This window comes from Cyprinus carpio, chromosome A24, assembly GCF_018340385.1.
Source record: "Cyprinus carpio isolate SPL01 chromosome A24, ASM1834038v1, whole genome shotgun sequence".
In the NCBI taxonomy this organism is placed as follows: Eukaryota; Metazoa; Chordata; class Actinopteri; order Cypriniformes; family Cyprinidae; genus Cyprinus; species Cyprinus carpio.
In genome coordinates, this window is record NC_056595.1 from 19,272,993 (window position 1) to 19,292,021 (window position 19,029).

The following is a 19,029-nucleotide window of genomic DNA, read 5'->3' on the forward strand; positions in this document are numbered from 1 at the left end:
TATTTTCTCATTTTACAGGAATAAAAAAAACAATACTTGCTCAAATGACAACTGAAGATTTTACAATACATTATATATAGCTCTTTGAGAAGACAAAAAAGTAAAATGATAAAAAGATCCAAGTTTATGTTCAATTAAGCATAACGTGAAGAAAGAACAGCCAGTTATAAATGGAGATGCTTTATGTTGGACTGCTTTATAGGCACATAGGAGTGTAATTCTGTTCTCTACTGGCTTGAAGCTTTTCAGTCATTTGTCTGCATTCCTTTGAATGTCTTTTCCTGTCAAAGTCTCTTCTTAGATCACAAATAAATAAATATTCCTTTGTGAGTGCACTTTTATCTAACCGTTTGAGACAAACCAGCACTTTGACTGTTTCCTGATATTACCTTTCCGATTATAAAGTCTGTCACCTCAACACAGACTAAACACTCTGAAAACTTCATTTCTTCACAGTTTAGAGCAAGCTCAGATTGCATGCAGATCTACATATAGCTGCAAACAGGTAAAACCTCCACCTCGTGCATTACACCACTGGAAGGGGAATGCAGCAGGAAAACACAGCCAATATCCCATCCAACAGCACAGAACAATGCCATATTAGATGCTTTTTAAAAAAAAATTCTGACTCTTGGCCAATAATTTTTTCAGTGCACACTAGTGGTGAACTTATCGACTATGTCAAATAACAGGGTCCTTTGGAATAACAAAAGTTTCATGTTCCTCTTGTGTCAGTTTCCCTTAATTTAAGTGGATTTTGAATTTTTAAAAAAAACATTTAATTTTAATGATCAATATCATTACATTTTTTTATGTAATATTATAATATTACATTAGCACAATATTGGTCACCCTGCAATTTAGATATCGGACACAGACCCATATCAGTCGACCACTAGTTTGCACATCATCAGAGACAGTTTCTGATCCATTATCTTGCTCATTGTTTTTCAGTTGTTTTTAAATTCCCCTCATTAGTTGATTGAGAAGGCACTGTCTGTGCTATCTAGCAGGATCCTTTCTGGATGGGGTGACACAATGCTTTCGGGCCGTGGGCCCCTGCTGAAAAAGCTGTTTACACCTATCACTGCGATCCCTTTTGTTTCCTGTCAACATCTTGCTGTGCGTCTCCCCGACGATGTGGTACCGTGCAAATCAGATAAACAGGGCATGACAAGCCCACAATATATCTCTGGAGATAAGCGCGCGACGCACAAAACAACCGGTCCTTCCTTTTAAGTGGAAATCTGAAAATAAGAGATTTTTGTAGGATAGAAACAGGGAAGCGACAGCAATCAATTACCGCAGCCTACATGGCAGGGAGCTATGATCTTAATCGGAGATGAATAGCTGGGAGGGATTGTGGGCCGTGTGTGAGAACATCTCTGGGGCGGGGGGGCGTCATCAATAATAGTGCAGGTAAGGAGGACTCAGGCAAGGTCAGGACAAGCATGTTTCCCCATGAGCAGACAAACTGCCACACACAGAAATAGCTCATGGCGTAACCTCAGTCTGATTCTGTGTGTTCCATCTCAGGCCCGGATTCACCCGTGACGCTCCGTCCACGCACCCGGAAGGGTCTCTGAAGATGCGGTCTGGGGTTGTGTTTGATAATCTGCTCCCTGAGAGACAGTCCTTCATCTATCAAACACAATGCACATTCTCCAGGATAGACAAACAAGACACAGAGAGAGCGAGAGCACCGGCTAATCGCTTGCCCTTTTTCTGACTCAGTCCGTCTGCTTTTTTCGCTCTGTTTCCTTTCTCTTGTGAGCAATCGCTGAGCCGTTCACTCCTCGCCTTCTTCTACGTATGTGGAGGGGAACCAGCCCACCTGTGGATGAGACAGAACAGAAGGAATGAGTGATTAGAGGAGAAGGTTGCGGGGGGTATTACAGAGGATTTGCGTCACTTCATTGCCTGGATAACCTTGAGGATGCGCCTGCTGCAAGAGAAGCGGAGGAGGGTCGGTGCTGGATTGTTTAAAGCGCTTCCAGTGGCTTCACACTGGCCTGAGCAATAATATCTAGCAGGAAAGTATGACAGAGCTGTTTTTCTTTGATAGGCCAAATCAGGGAGGGAGAGAAAGAGGAAGCTGGAGAGAAATGAACTGTGTTGTTACTTCCTGTCAAGCAACAGCTAAGCATTGTTCCTGCTATGGTCTGCTATGACTATCTCGGCCTAAATACATGTCAACAATTTTGTGCCAATGAGATTGCACTGTGGACAGAAAACAATCAAGCTTCACAAATGTCTGTCCTGCTGATATGTTAATTTGTATGATTATTAAATTTCAAGTGTGAAGTAATTTTTCTGCTCTCAGAAAAAAAAAAGCAAAACTCACAGTGACAAAATCACAATCACAGCCAGTCAAAAGTTAGTTGTGCATTATCCCGCTTATACAATGGTCCTTTGCCAGCACTGACAAGTTAAAACTGTTAATTGCGTTGACAACAAGCCTCTGTGCTCCTGAATGTTTCTGTGTGTGTGCAGCGCTATCTGCGATCTCTGACCTGTGTGTGTGTGTGTGTGTGTGTGTGTGTGTGTGTGCGAATGTTTGTGTGTGTGTGTGTGGATATATTAGATCTGTTATTTTTGTTTTTATATTTTTTATTTTTTTTATTATAGTAAATTGTTATTTTTGTTTATTTTATTTTTTATAATTTAATTTCTAATTATTATTAAACTTTTAAATTATTATTATTTTATAATTTATTATTATTTTATTATTATATATATAGTATATAATAGAATGTCAGCATAATTTGCAATAACAATGTAGAACCAAACATTTACATTTGCAAGGCATAAAAATGACCAACGAATGAGATGATTCTCATTGTTGAGGCCTGCATTTGAGATTCAAAATATTATAAATATTTGAAGCTGGAATTTGGAACAGTGTGATTTTACTGTAGGCTGGGCTGTCCATCACTAGGCAACAAAAATAGAAACCAAGCATTTCACACTGTTGAAAATCACAGCTGGTTAGGAAAAAAAAAAAAATTAACAAGGGAGAGATGTGATTTATTGGTTGATGTTACAAAAGGTACAAAGGCAGTTCTGTCCATTTCAGAAGAAGGCAGGAGAACTGTTCGAAGCACTGATCCCAAAATCTATTACTGTCATCCATAAAACAGCCCTGAACGTTTTATTCACTAAATTACACTTACAGCCTCCCTGATGAAGCCATTATAAGACAGCTCAAGAGGCTAAAAAAACATTTGACAGTACGGTGTGCTTTAAGTACAAATAAGCTTTTGTGCTCAGTATGAAATAATGCTGCTTAATTCGATAGCCATGCCACATTTTCTATGCGATTTCAGTTTTCTATCATTCTTAGCAGGATGTCTGTCCTCTCAGATCAGAGAAGAGAAGCATGTTATGAAAAGACAGTATAAACAGACAGTATTTTCACATTTATTTAAGTAGGTGCTCTGTGACTGTGCACTGAAAGCGCTTTATATTTTAAAATAGATATTATTATACGTTATTTTTTTTAAATATTTAAATAGATTAAATCATTTATATATGTTTACTAAATATTACATATCTCTTGAACTTATACTGTAAAGCAAACTATATTTAGAAATTAATTAGATATATAGTATACAAATATTGTGTTCTATAATGCAGTGCGTTCCCTTTAACCTTCTGTTTTCACTGTGACAAATGAATTGGAAGTAAAAGTTATTTATGCAGTATATAATATGCAGTAAGCTAGTATACATCCTATTACATCTACAAACACACTTACCCGTCCATTAACTTCGCCCCTCCACCAGCCATTGGCTCCAGTTTTGCTGTAGATCTTTACCACATCGCCCTCCTGCAGAGTCAGTTCCCGCGTGTCCCGAGAGCTGAAGTCGTAGCGGGCGATCGCCACACCCATCACCTTAGGAGTGAACACTGTAGAGACAAGATAAAAGAGTGAACATTTAGAAGCAAACATCAAAGGACAAAAAGTAAGCTGAGAATCAGACAAAATTAACCAGACAAACAAAGAGAGGATGGATGCAGCGGAGTCAGGCTGTAAAGTCTCCCTAAGGACTCTTGTAATCATCACACTACTTCATTTGTTTGCCTGCCTTAGCACATCCACTTTAAATAAATGATTCTAGTGAATCTGGGACGGGTCCAATCACAGCTGAAGTGGCTGTTTTGATTATGTCTTGAAATGTGTCAACAGTATAATCCGCTGGGTTAATTACATTTCAGACATCTTTTCCTTCGAAAACACATCGTATTCCTTCTAGCAGTTCACTGTCGTTTTGTTGGACTTGTTTCGCGGTTCTCTCTAAATGCGGTGGGCCGAGGGAAATACATGGTGGCGGATTCAAATGTGCCTTTGTTTCATCGGACTTCAGAGGCTCTGAGGACTTTGTGAACGGCAGCCAGAGAAGCTAGGCCTTCCGCCAGACGTGTGTTGATGAGATCCGCCTCGGTGCCAGGATGCTTTCTCTTCAGCTGTTTTAAAGTGAACAAGACTTGTACAGACAGAGAACTGGCTGCCAGTTAGCTGCCGTCATGCTCAAAGCGAGAAGTTTGTAAAAGAGGGAGAGAGAGATGTCACAAAGTTAGCCCGACTCCTTCCTTTTCATCAAAGCTCCCCTGACAAAAACTGCCCGTAATGACAGATCTAACTGCCTGAAATGAGATAATGATGAGTCATATTGTCAGTCAGTCAGTGTTGGCTGACAAAGGACATATGGTGCATGCAGCTACGCATTAGAGAAGATGATAGCGGCTGGGAGATGATCTATAAACAGACACGCACAATGAGATGGGAGGCGGGGTTAAACGCAGGGGGTGGCGTGTATACATGGCAGCCTCAGATCTCCTATGACCTTGAAAAAACGACACCGATGGAGAAAGAAAACTTTTACCTGTACCTGACCAGAATGGGGTGGTAGAGGGGGGGACAAAGCTGTAGCCGGCGGGAGTTAGAAAAGATAGACCACAGAGCAGCGGAGCTGAGGTGGGCGGAGGCATGGGCATGGTGGGGCGAGGCGGAGTGAAGTAGGGGTGTGGCAAGGGTAAAGAGAAGAAAAGCAAAAGAAAAAGCATGTTTAATTTAAACGCAGCATTTGCAAGCAAACAGAGCAGATTGTAAACAAATGCTAACTTCTTGCATCAACACTTGCCCTCATTCTAAAGCCTTGATCATATTTCGCAAAGATTGAGTGTAAAGCTACATGATTAATCATTAAAAGATTGCAATTTTGATTCAAACAACCACACAATCGTATTCCAAAATGACTACAATTGGCCTATGTCTATTAAATTTTTGACATGTACAATCACAGTGAACACTGCTGCTGGCCCAGAGAGAGCAGTTGCCATATATAGATATGAAACAACTTCACAGTATTTTGAACCACACAGTAACATTATTTTTGTGCTGCAAACATTCAGATGATCACAGAATTACTGGAACGAAAGTTTATAGTTTATGTATCAAAAGAGAGTAAAACAGCATTCGAAAGTAACTTGATGCTTGAAAATAAAGATTGTATCAATTACGCTGTTACGTCAGTACGTGGAGACAAGTGACTGCTAAAAAATGTATTTGTGTGACTGTTAAAAATGCATTTGTCATTAAATTATTCATCCAGTATTAAAGCATCTTTATGACTTTATGACTTTCACTATAAGAAGTGAAGTCTTTATGAGTGAGTCACTGAATTAGTCATTCAAGGGATTTGTTTTAAAAATGCTGATTCATCCAGTCATGAAACAAGTGAAGTCTTTATGAGTGAGTCATTAAATCTTTCATTCAAAGGTTTTTTTTTTGTTGTTTGTTTTTTGTTTTTTAATGATGCATTCAAATGAATTATATATATATACGTATATATATATATATATATATATATATATATATATATATATATATATATATATAAATCTACTGAGCAATTAACATTTTGTCAAACCCACTAATAAATTAATAGTAAGTTATTTTGATTGGTTGTCTGTTCAGAATAGTGGGAGAATCAAGAGCTCTCTATTTAAAAAAAATAAAAAAAATAACATGAAACCTCTTTGAATATTGAGACTGTTGGAGACGGCAGCAGGGAATAAAGCGGCGCCATGGTATATAAAAATCTGATCTAAACAGTTGCGATACACGATGTGGACATTCAATTATTCAGCTCAGATTCCAATCGGAAACAGAAATAATAAAATTTAGACTGACAGTGTGAGTATCTTCTACATTTGTCCCCCTGCCTCATAAGACATAGCAGTCCAGCACGGTGGCTACGCATTGTCATGCTGTAAGACAACATCCATATTGCTATGATGCTGTTGTTGTTGTTTTTGGAGTGTAGGCATTCCAACACAACGTCATTGCCATGGAAACCAATGCAGATATTCCAGAAAATGAAAGAGCACCATGGGAGCCACAAATTATAAATTGTGTGACTGTTACTGACCTATAAATTGGGTCAATTTTAATTTCATTATTGATTTTAAAAAAGAAGCACATTCTCAACTTTCATTCTCGATTTTCCCTCTCACTCGTCTGTTTATTTCTGGCAAGCGGTTCAACTCAGACTGGGTTCAGAAGCATCTCATGTCTTTCTTAAACATCTGTTCAAAGTTTTGAAGGGACAATCCAAGCTAAGGCTAAGCGAGCTCATGAATTAATGCAGGAGCACATGTTGTGTGTCTCCAAAGGCCTTGTCTCCAACCACTACCCAACCTGTGATGTCCGAGCCATTAACGGGCACTTGAGATTCCACCCACGTCACTCCAGGAGAACCAAACACTCGTCCGCCCACTATTCTGCAAACTCTGCGAGACTCAAGCTTCCTGTCTTCAGCACATCATTATCCATAGCGTAAATATTCAAGGTTATGGATTTGCCGTCCAACCCGCGTGCCTCGCTTCACATTCGAAGGAATAGAAGTAGAATCCCATCATAGCTGACAGTATCTCCAGTGCTTCCTGGATATAAATAAATATGAGGAAGGAAGGGGCATGCATCAAGCAATTTGTTCTCGCTTCACCTGCGAATTAAAGCCATGATTATTTCTGGGTCCAACAAGAACAATGGAGGTCACACTGTACAGGCTGTTTCCGTTCTGCAATGCTGATTTTTTTTTCTCTTGCTGTACGCTGCCTACGCAAGTTCAAGTTACCACTTAGAGTAGATGCCCCTGTTACTCTGTATGTGGCATTCCCCGTCTGCTAGCATAGTTTAAAGGTCTCTTGCAGAGGTTTATATGAAAGACTTGTGTGCCTCTGGCAGCCGTCTCAAAAACAATTGCATGTAATTTGCATTTATTGGCACATATGTAAAAAACGAAAAGAAGCTGTACTGCATGGGAATGGACCTCGGGGGTGAGAGGAGAAAAACAGCAGCAATGCATACTGGGAGATCCATTCTTTGGTCAGAGTTGCTTTGTTAAAGCAGTGAAGTGTTTGTGTGAAGTCTCCCCAGCTTCTCAATCTGCCGACATTTACCAATGGCGAAGCGACCCTCGCTGTGACATATGGAGCTACAATAAAATCTAATCTAAGCGCTGATTGCAGTGCGCCATAAACTCTTAGATCAAGCTGTAAGCACAGCTCAGTAGTTCAAGGTATACTAAAAGCCCAGGTTTGAGTTTTTTAACTCATTCCTCTCCCATAACTGGAAAACAAATCAGATCTTAGGAGCTTTCACAATCACAAAGCCATGAATAAACAGATGAATTTGTCCAGAAACATACCCACTTGCAAGCATGCAAATGGTGACATGAACACTGCAAGAATGTGAATCCAGTTTTTAACACTAAAATGAGTCCCGCATGAATGCATACTTTTTTGTGCTGTATATATCATTTTTAATTCACTAAAAAATAAATTAAAATAATATAAGAAATTTAAATAATGCAAATTAATACAAATATATAAAATATATTTATTATGTATACTACTGTTTAAAAGTTCAGTAAGAGTCAATAAGAATTTTCATTTATTTGGTAAAAAGGAATAAAAAAAATTGTAATTGTGAAATATTATAATTTTTTTTTTTAAACTGTTATTCCTGTGATGGCAAAGCATTATTTATTAATTTAAAAAAATTGATGAAGGATTATTTGATAAATAAAAAGTTCAAAAGAACAGAAATATTTGAAACAGAATTTCTTTGTAATAATGTTTGTAATAAGTCTTTATAGTCTCTTTGATAAAATAAATTCTTTAACAAAAATATTAATTTCTTTAAAATTCTCACTGACCCTATACCTTTGAACTTTATATAGGCCTATGTGTGTGTGTGTGTGTGTGTGTGTGTGTGTGTGTGTGTGTGTGTGTGTGTGTGTGTGTGTTTAAATGTCATAAACAGGCCATAGAAATCTCATCTGTCATGACCTCAAGGTTGAGAAACTCTGCTATTTCCATCCATGTGGCATTTCCGAAACATAAAATGTAAGTATTTGCATTTTACTAATTCATGTTTCAGGCTTTATACTCATACACACCACAGTATGAAAATGTACCTTCTGGTTACGAAAAACGGTAAGAGAAATCATATTCTTAAACATTAAGACACCTGAGAACACGTGTGAAGATTTTGTCTCAAATGTGTATCAAAAAATTCAAAGACTTTCAATGAGGAATCACTGCTGCCATAGCAACTGCCCTGGCGACCATAGCTACTGTCCATCACAACAATGTCATGTGTTTTACACTATTAAACACAAAATCAAGAACACTATGAATCACTGTTTATACTCAAACTAAGATTAAACAAACAAACTGAGGCTTTTGTGTTAAATAGAACAAGCATGCATTTTGTTATTTGTGAGTTGTTCGTGTGAATCTGAAACTAGCAATCTGTGTTTTTGATAGCATGGGCATCTGTGCACAGTACGTACTGTTGGCTCCATTCTCCAGCTCTCGGTAGGCGAACTGCAGCGTGGTATCAAGTGTCCTGAATCCTTCCCGCAGAGAGTGATGTTTGTAATACTCGATCAGCTCCTGCATTAAACACACACATACGCTCAACATGATGTCAGTTCACATAAAAGGGTAAATATCTACAGCCATTAAAAGGGAAAATAAAAAATAAATATGTGAACAGATTCAATACGACTCCAGCATTCACAATCCAATAAAGTTACTTAACTGGCATTTGCAAGATCAAATCTAAAAGCGCTTTCAAAAAGAAGTTGACAAAAGACATTTGATTTTTCTACAGAATAGAGACATTAAGCAGCGTGATCTCCTAATGCCCTTTAGAACGCAAACAGATGACAAAACAAAAGGGATTGTATAAATGATACAAAGAGATTCCAAACGCAATAAGCTGGTATAATGCAAACATTTATCTTGATTCCACCGACCTTAAAAACATATGAGCGCAGCATTTACTTTTCACTCTATATGATAAAGACTTTTAATAATATTCTTTGCCGAAAACTAGTACAAAACATTAGCACTTACTAAAATGCTTCTGAACTTCCTGTTTTCTGCAATGTGGAAGAGTCCCTCTTTTGTTAAGATCTTGATGTGTTTCACGTCGTTGTTGTACCTGTGGGCCATGAATAAATGATGAGAGTAATTTTCTGGTGATCACTGCGATCGATGCTGCCTATCCCCTATGGGGAGCTGCCATAGTAATGCATGGGGCAAAGAGCTTTTCATGCAGGGAGAAAGGATCGATAGCAAGGGGTGGGGCTTCTCCATTAGTCCTTGAATTAAAAGTTACAAGCTCACATTTTTTAGAGAGAAAGTGCACATGACCATTTAAAAACAAGAATCACTTTTTAAAAAAAGCCGTTTCAAGGGGCAGCTTTTGTCTTTCGGCTTTGCGCTTGAACACACACACCAAAGAGTTGTTCTGTTGTTGTTTGGATGTGTGGGTGGAAAACTTTTTCTCAATTCACTCAGACAACTTTTTACAAATTATTTGTTGTTTCTTAATGATACAGTAAAATAACCAAGTGTGCTATACTAACTCACTTGATGCTTATGGCATATTCGTTAAACTCTCGGCTTCTGTGACGGACCAGGTATGTGCTGCTCCTCCTGTTGAGCAGCTCGGCCTCTGCCTGAAGCCTCTCCATTGGGCCTGCAAACCTGAAAGAAAGGTCAGAGGTCATACGTGAAGGTTCATATGCTAACAGGGCAATAGTGCTGATCTGTGGTTGCACCCAAAATGTCAAATGCATTTAAATTTGTATTTATTGTATTACAGAAAACTGTATTATTTAATTAACTTGTGAGATTCTCTCAGTTATTAGGATGTATATAACAATATTTTGTAAAATATTATAATTATAATAATATTTATTTTAAAATTAAATATCAGAATATTTAAACATAAAATTATAAATAGAAAAATATATAAAATATTGTAGATTAATAAATACAATTTTGTGGTAGTGAGAATAAAGATCATACCAAGGCTGAGAAGAGTAGTCAGTAGGTTTTGGTACCTAAAAAAGAAAAAAAAAGGATTGAAAAGAGGTGAGAAACAGAAATAAAGAAAGAAAGTAGAGCACACATATGTGCACTTTTGTTCTTGAAATTTCACTCAACTCAGTATTTTTAACCCACAGCTCAAGTCTGGGACAAAACAGCTCATAAAAGTGCTAAAATCTGCCCTAGTTACTGTGTCTTTTTACAACCACAATTGTTTTTCTAAATGCACTCATAAAGATAACCTTTTTTTTTTTTTTTAAATGATTTGCAGGTAATTATGATTGTAAATCATCTTGCAAATAATAGCAGGGCATGTGGACAGAATGCGATAACATGCTATTCACAAAATAAACCAGTGTTGCAGTAAACAAGCACACAATCACCCACAATGCATTTGTCATTAAAAGACAGCCCTGAAGTGGTGCTTGCATACTTAAACCATATGAAAACAACATGCACACAAGGACTAGTCTACCCTGCCTTGATCATATTTGTTTTTGTTTGGCAGAGAATAAAGAATCATTGTAGCATTATAATATAATCAGATATCTGTACTCACACATGGGCAAGGCTTCACTGCGTCGCTTGGAAAGAAGCCAACCTCCTTAGTTGCCAGGACTTTACCCTGAAACCATGGCAGATAATTGCATTATGTTCAGCTGGGCAACTCCTTCTCAATAATTCAGTAACAATTAGTACTTAACACGACACGCTACAAATTTACAGCCGAGAGTTCATCAGAGCTGGAATAGTCTTGGGAGAATACAGGAGGGATACCAGGAGAATGAATAAACAATATAATGCATCCAGCAGGCTGTTTGTAAAATATTTACAGATTTTTTTCTGTAAATATTTAATTAAATATTTTTCTGTGAATATATAAATAAAAAATAAAAAAACATGTCAAAATGCATTTAAAAAAAGGAAAAAGGAAAAGAAAGAAAGAAGAGAAGAAAATAATCATAGTGCATCCTAATTTGCATACTATCTATCCTAAATAGGATTATTATTAGTAATGTTTTTTATTTTTATTGTTTTTTTTTTTTTGGCACATATTTTTTTACATGTAGAAGTCTAAAAGTTAAAGCAATACTTCACCCAAAAATGAAAAAAGATAATTTCCTGAAAATGTACTCCAAGATGTAGATGAGTTTGTTTCTTCATCAGAACAGATTTGGAGAAATTTAGCATCACATTACTTGCTCACCAATGGATCTCCGGTAGCGAATGGGTGCCGTCAGAATGAGAGTCCAATTAGAAGTTGAGGATTACTTGTGGATTATTGCAATGTTTTTATCAGCTGTTTAGACTCTCATTCTGACGGCACCCATTCACTGCAGAGGATCCATTGGTGAGCAAGTGATGCAATGCTAAATTTCTCCAAATCTGTTCTGATCAAGAAACAAATTCATCTACATGTTGGGGTGGCCTGAGAGTGAATATATTTTCAGCAGACTTTAATTTTTGGGTGAACTATTCCTTTAAATAAGACATCTAGGGTAAAAAAAAATAAATAAAAAATGTAGGCGGCAGATGTTAACATGCACATGCAAATTCAACAAGGTTTGTAGTATCAAAATGCAATTTAATAAAGTGATAGTATGTCTCAATTCCAGTACACTGTGTTTCCCATCATCACAAAAGTACCTACATTTAGTGTAAAATATAAGTATGGGAAGCAAATCTGAAGAGAGAGAAAGTACACTCAATCTGCTCATAAAAATTGCAGTCTGCATGTTTATCTAATTGACAATTTATATACAGCTTCTTCCGATACAGCTGTCACTGATATAACAACAACTGATGCCTCTTAGGCCCAAAGTGCCAGTAATTCTCAGATCTTTCTCTTCCTCCTCCTCCTCAGACGGTCTTACAGGGAGATGTAGAAAGTGCATTTCTGTCTCATCTACCTCTTCCTTGAACAAATTTGATTTGTAAGTGGATCCTTAAGCATACCCTCCCACCCCCCACCCCAATGCATTTAGTGCATTGACATTTTATCAGCACTCATGATGCCGCCCCACTATTGGTTGTTGCTCAGATAACGGCCTAATAATGATTAAACTCATAACCCTGTTAAATCAAACAGATGGCAACCAAAGGCCCAAATGAAATTACAGTGAGTGATTACGTTTGTCTTGGCACCAGAGCCGCAATAATTGTCTCCGGGTTACCACGGCTACATGGGCTCTGATCGTCCTTTGCTCCGTCCGGAGCTACTACAGGACGCTAGATATTATGAGGTCTCAGGTGACACGGGCGGTGTAAATTTGCATTAGTTCAAACTGAATAAATCAACTTCCGGGTGCATGGGACAGCTGGGCGTTCAGAGCCAGCAGCGGATGGCGGTCTTAGAATGAGGCAGAACAAGATTAACATGTTAAAACAGGGTAGAAGCATCCTGGACAGCTGGACCTGTCTGACGGAGAGGGATGTAGGGGCATTCGAGTGTGTGCCAGGCTCTGCCAATTCTCTGGCTCTCTGGACAATCACAGGCTGGTGTCCTCATTGTCTTGGCACGTAATTAACCAGAGCAAGAAGAGTGGGCATTAAAATGGACAGCATGGGCTTTTCTGTCCCATCCCATAAGAACATTTTATTGCTCAAAAGTTGCACTTTCAAAGTTCAAGAAACATAATTACTCAATTGTTTAAAATTTGTGGCTCCTTAAGAGTATTAAATGCTACAGAAATAAGACAAACAATGAAAATTGTTTGTAGAATTTGCACTTTGAAATCTACTTTTGATTTCTTTTATTATTATTATTATTTTGAAAATTTGTGTGACACTGGAGAATTGCTAGTCTTTTTTATCACAAGAGTTCAAATACAAACACAGGTGTTTTGACAATTTCTATCAAAAGAAAGTCTGTCCTTTTTAATTATTATCTCGTACACTTTAGTTTTGTGTTTAAATTATTAAACTATTTAACAATAATTGTTAAACTTAAAATGATTTTCATTCATTGAATAAATGAAATAAAATAAAATATAAACTAATAAAATTAAATTAAAAGAACAGAAAATTAGAAACGCTGCCTATTTAAACTAATTGAAATATGTTTAATTTGAAGTACTGAAATGACTAAAGTAACACTGAAATAAATATAATTTAAAGCTAAATAGCAATAACAAATAAAAAAGAATATAACAAAATTACTAAAACTAAAATTAAAACTCAAAATATAAAAATAAAAGCTAATTTAAAATGTTAATAAATACTGGTTTATACTTTGATTTAGTTATGCTACAGCCACAAATAAATATCTGCTGCATGCTAGTCACTTTTACTTTCTCATTCTGGAGAGCAACTGACTGAGCAAAAAAAAAAAAAAAAATGTATATATATATGAGTTCATCATTAATCCGAATCTAGCTAAGTGATTTTCTTTTGTGGGGCTCATGTCAGAGCACTGCATGTGAACCAACACCTCTTATCAAATGACAACATGACAAATAAAATCTGTCGTCAAGCGTGTGTCTGCTCTCTGGGCGTTGTGTTGGTCTGTGTTGTTTTTGTATGGCTATGAAACCTAACTCACAACAGCTTTCTTGTGTTGACAAAGGGTTGGATTATTTAGCATTTCACAGCGAGTCACGCTTAGCAAAGCATAACAACAGAGCCAATCGGCCATTGCTACAAACATGAGAGGCAATCAATTAGCAGCTAAATAAGAGCTAGAGCCATTCCTGCAGGGCTGTATGTCTTGAAATGTTTATTTAAGATGTAAGATGTAAAACTGTCTCACCTTCCACCAACAGCTACGGATGTTTGCCTCTATCACCTCAATGACATCACCAACCTGGATGTTAAGCGGTGGGCCGGACAGGGGGCTCGGAACCCCGTAATAATTACGGATGACCTGCATCTTAGGTAGACCTAAAAAAAATGTTTTTTTGTTAAAATAATATATTTGTGTGTGTGTGTGTGTGTGTGTGTGTGTGTGTGTGTGTGTGTGTGTGTGTGTGTCAACTATATCACCAACAAGCGTACTGAATTTTGACAGTGTCATAACTGCATGTTTTGACACTCTGCCATGTAAAGAACAGGTTTATGTATGTGACGCTGTGATCGTAAATCACCACAGGTGACAGCAGAATCACGTCAGTCCATCATAAAAATGTATGCAAGCTTGTTTTGTCTCGAGAGTTTGTGCAGTCATGCATGCAGTGCATTGATGCAGACAATCTGCTGCATCCTCCAGAACCTTGTATTTAAAATCACAGCCGGCCTTGTTTACACTATTCCTTGATCATTTTAATGAATCAGATTAAAAAAAAATAAAATAAAAAAAAGTTTATATCTAGCATATAAAATAAGTTTTAAAGAAATAAAATAAGTTTAAGTATGAAGATTACTAAAATAAAACAACAAATTATAAATTTAAGCTAAATAGAAATATATAAAAATAGAAATGACAAAAGCACAAAATTAATAAAATGTAAACTAAAATTAAAATAAAACTGAAAATAAGTAAAAATAAGTTATGTAAAAAATAAGTTGCATCCACCAACTGTAGCTGGCCTTTACACTATTCCTTCATCGTTTTAGTGAATCGGATACTAAAGCAAAATCTAAAATAAACCATGTCTCAGCAAACACAATTCATTCAAATTCCCCCCCAGAGTTATGAAGACCAGCTGACCACAAACGTCAGCTGTTCAGTCTGGCTATTACTCTAATTAGCAAAAGAAATTTTTTTTCCTTTCAAGTAATTGGACACAACAGGTCTTGCGCCGCAGGCAGAACTGTGCCGAGTGGACAGTCGTTCACCCGCTCCAGTGAGCTATGAATGAGTGTGTTTGTGTGCACGGGGCTGCTTTGCTGAAGGGTCAATAGTGATGGTCTCAGCTGGTTGCTGCAGCTCTATATATTCTGCCATTCTGATGATCAGAGGCGAGTGTAGACTCTCTTAATGCAACCAGCTGTGGCTGAAGCCTTCCAGCCCAGCAGATCACCCAGGCACAGCTGGCTGTCTTTGAAGACACTTTTAAAACAGTGTGGGCATGTGCTTCACCGTAGGGAAGCGTCTTGCTGGCATGCTATGCTAAGAACCTTTGTGCACAAGGGCAAAGAGTCAGCACCAATAAACACAAAAATGCATTTCTGCATCAGAATATCTCATGAAAAGGTCTCCTGAATGTGTTAAAAGATAACAAAACTGCATGTTTTAGAGTTTACAGAACAAAAGAGCTCACTTTAATACACCTCTCTTCAAACAGGAACACTATTTGAGGTATCATTCATGCACAAAGATTGCACATGAGATAAAACAATTCAGCTGAAAGGAACAAACGTTGTTTTGGAGCAAGGCTGTTTCTGATGAAAACAAATCTAGCAGTGCTGAACAGGCAGGAAGGAGCTACTTAAATTCAAAAGCAGAGATTCCCATGACAGCAAACAATACACAGAGACCTTCTCTCACCATAAATTTAATGAATCTACTGACCCCAATATTGTGAGGGATCGGAAGGCCTCTCACGGATCCACGCACTTAACAGAGACATAATGAACTCATGTGATGGAAGGGTGTGAGAAACAACGACTAGCAATTTAGCTTGATTCACACGTTTATTTCAAATATTAATGACGCTCTTAATAACAAGGTCGAAGGAGGCGTGACGATGGAGATTGAGCATGGAGATGGTGATTAGGGTTGGGAATCAAAAATCGATTCCTATTCGGATACTTAAGGTCAGGAATCGGATACTTGTTGTCAAATTAAAATTTCGATTCCGCCTATTGATTCCTATGCACATTTTTTTTTTTTTATCTGTGAGGACCGGACCTAGCCATCTGCCAGGACTTTGCTCACTAATATAAGCACTCCAAAGTTTGGCTACATTTGCAATCGGAAGCCAAAAAAGCTATATTATTGTTGATAGCTAAACATGTTGCAAGAGAGGTGTCTCCACCAACATGACAAAGCACTTTAATTTAATAGATCGTTAAGATCGCGAACACGATTGAAACACCAGCGTGATTCTATTCCTAAATTACAATGATTTGTCCGTTTATCCCTCAACCTTTAACGTGTGTGTTTACAATGTTGTGATCACTTGTTGGTTCATCCGTGTAGCATACGATCACATCAGTGTGATTTGAACATTTAAATTTGCGTTCACGCTTCCATTGACCTAAAGAAAGTAGCTGTCTGTCATGGTCTTTTCAGCCACAAACATTCTAATCACAGAAGTACTGGGATAAAAGTTTATAGTTCAAATATAAACTGTGTGTACGATGTGTGTGGTAGTGATTAAAATAGAGTAAATCACCTTTTGAAAATAATTTGACACTTGAAGGTTTATCATTACATTGTTACGCCAGTAGGTGGCGAAAAGGGGTTGTTAAAATGTATTTGTCTTTGAATCATACAAGAGATTCGTTAAAGAACGCTGATTCATCCAGTAATGAAACAAGTACATCTTGAGTGAGTCATTTAATAATTAATTCATAAATAACGTGATTTTGTTTAGTTGTCTAATGCTTTTTTCTTTAGAATCAGGAGAGAACCACAACTTTCATTGGGGAAAAAAAACGAAAAAATAAATAAAATTTATCCAGATTCACGCAGTTCTATTTTGCACACAAACAGCTCTTAAAGAGTCAAGTTTTTTTTAATCTATTGATTTTTGTTCATGGTATTCAGCTGCAATAAATCGTTTGCAAAAGGTGACACAGGATAAATCTTTGATATCATTATTTAATCACATTGGAATCGAAACTGGGAATCGAAAAGAATCGGAATCGGAATCGGAATCGATACAATTCAAACAATACCCATCCATAAGGGAGATGAGGTGTGGAAGTCTTGCATGGAAGAGTGCCATGCAAAAACAATGAGCGGAGTTGACTTTTTAAAAGGAATTTCAGGACATTTACATTCTGCAAACCAAATGTATATATATGTGTGTGTGTGTGTGTGTGTGTGTGTGTGTGTGTGTACTGCCTATGCTAATAGTTTACTCTGAGGGTCAGCGAAATTCACGATTTTGAACTGAAAAAGCTCTCCACAGCTTAAGACACATAGGGATAAAATCAACATCAACATTGGATGAAGTGGGTTAAGTATTTTGGACTAAGTGGGGCCTACCTATGCAAGCAAACCTAAACAATAGAGCTACAGGGGTAAAATCTTTTCCCGCTCATATCTGACACTAAGACCTGGTTACATGAATGAGCTTGCATTAACAGCAAACAACAACTGTACGGCTCAATGACTCCAGATTAAAAATACACACTCTAGCTCAGATTGAGGAAGTATGTAATGTACAAGACTATGCATGTTTTGTAAGCATGATTGCTTATAAAACCCCACAGCCATAGCAATGAGGAACATAACAATTTCAATGCAGCACATACCAGACTGAATTAAAGGGAACAATTCAGTCAAAAATGAAAATAAATTTTATAGTATTATATTATCACCTTCATGTCATTCCAAACCTAATCGCTGGTAGTAAAAGAAGAATTTTAAAGTTTCTTCACACAGCTATTTTCAAAATGACATGTCACACTTTTATTGAAAATAGCTTCAAAATCATTCTTTTGTGATAAAAATAACAGCAAGCTGTTTTGTAACAACATGAGGGTGGATAAATAATTGCATAATTGTCATGTTTTGGTGAGCTCTCCTTTAAAGAATGCAAAATGTGACTGATTTTGTGTGCTCACTATTTACCTGCATCTCCTCCACGACAGGGTGTTTTTCCAATCTGTAATCAAAGTAAATAAATCACATGATTCATACTGTTGCCAAACACAGACATTGCAATGCATTAATGATCTGATGATTAAGTAAAACTTTGTGCAAACGCACAATTAATCTCATCATTAATTTTTGACAAGTAAACACTGTTTGTCACACCACTGTACAAAAACACGTTCATCCTGTAACATTTGTACAAAGATGGAGAATTTCCCTCATCCAATTTACCATCACTGCACTCTGGGCAAATTGCATGTCAATATCCTTATTACATGCTATATAAATTACATTGCGTTTGTTATTGCAAAATGATGACCGTGCAATTAATAAAACTGGTGTGCAATTAAATAAATGCACAATCCATAATGTATATATCACTCTAAACTGCAAGAACTCTGGGCTAGAAACAATCTCATAATGTTTCCCCATAAATAGTGCATCGAACTTTAATAAAGTAATATTTCTTCAACAACAATTCCAAGAATTATGCCGCAGCAACTTTAAAATGCATTGTAAGAGAATTTCCTCTAGTACTAATTTTAAATGGTAATCAATAGGAGTAAATGAGACCCTGAAGGGCAGAACTAGATTCACAGATTCACTGGAAAAGGAACAAAAACCTCACCTGTGGTCCGAAAGAGCTGGAATCTGCAAGCATGTTGAAGACAGGCATAGTTAGAGTCAATCTACACTTTCAGACGAACACAATGTACAGACGCTGTCAATAGAGTGTGTGGAACATGTTGTGCTGTGAACCTTTACGATTTGTTTTGCTATGCTGCAGGTACCTGAAAGCTGTGTGAGCTAAATTGACATGAGGGGCCGGACTACGTGGAGTTATGTACCAGGAGCCAGTCTCATTGGCTCCTGAGGGAGAGGCTGGGCCTGTACTTGGAGTGTACAGTGAA

General features: G+C 37.3%; 1 protein-coding gene across 3 annotated transcripts in view; it reads right to left on the reverse strand.

The window, feature by feature from the left end:
• Positions 1 to 622: 622 nt before the first annotated feature.
• Positions 623 to 19,029, reverse strand: part of LOC109052252 (guanine nucleotide exchange factor VAV3) — a 60,281-nt gene continuing 41,874 nt past the window's right edge. Inside the window, exons 18-28 of one of the 3 annotated variants that reach the window (XM_042714547.1) lie at positions 18,747 to 18,769; positions 18,095 to 18,128; positions 14,162 to 14,292; positions 10,973 to 11,038; positions 10,393 to 10,427; positions 9,952 to 10,068; positions 9,433 to 9,520; positions 8,865 to 8,967; positions 4,893 to 4,973; positions 3,758 to 3,909; positions 623 to 1,834 (exon numbers count right to left, since the gene is read on the reverse strand). In XM_042714547.1, the coding sequence (XP_042570481.1) occupies positions 1,790 to 1,834; positions 3,758 to 3,909; positions 4,893 to 4,973; positions 8,865 to 8,967; positions 9,433 to 9,520; positions 9,952 to 10,068; positions 10,393 to 10,427; positions 10,973 to 11,038; positions 14,162 to 14,292; positions 18,095 to 18,128; positions 18,747 to 18,769 (875 nt within the window). In that variant the 3' untranslated portion in view covers positions 623 to 1,789. Of the gene's footprint in view, positions 1,835 to 3,757; positions 3,910 to 4,886; positions 4,974 to 8,864; positions 8,968 to 9,432; positions 9,521 to 9,951; positions 10,069 to 10,392; positions 10,428 to 10,972; positions 11,039 to 14,161; positions 14,293 to 18,094; positions 18,129 to 18,746; positions 18,770 to 19,029 lie in introns of all 3 variants that reach the window. The other 2 variants (XM_042714546.1, XM_042714548.1) reach the window with 2 other exon arrangements.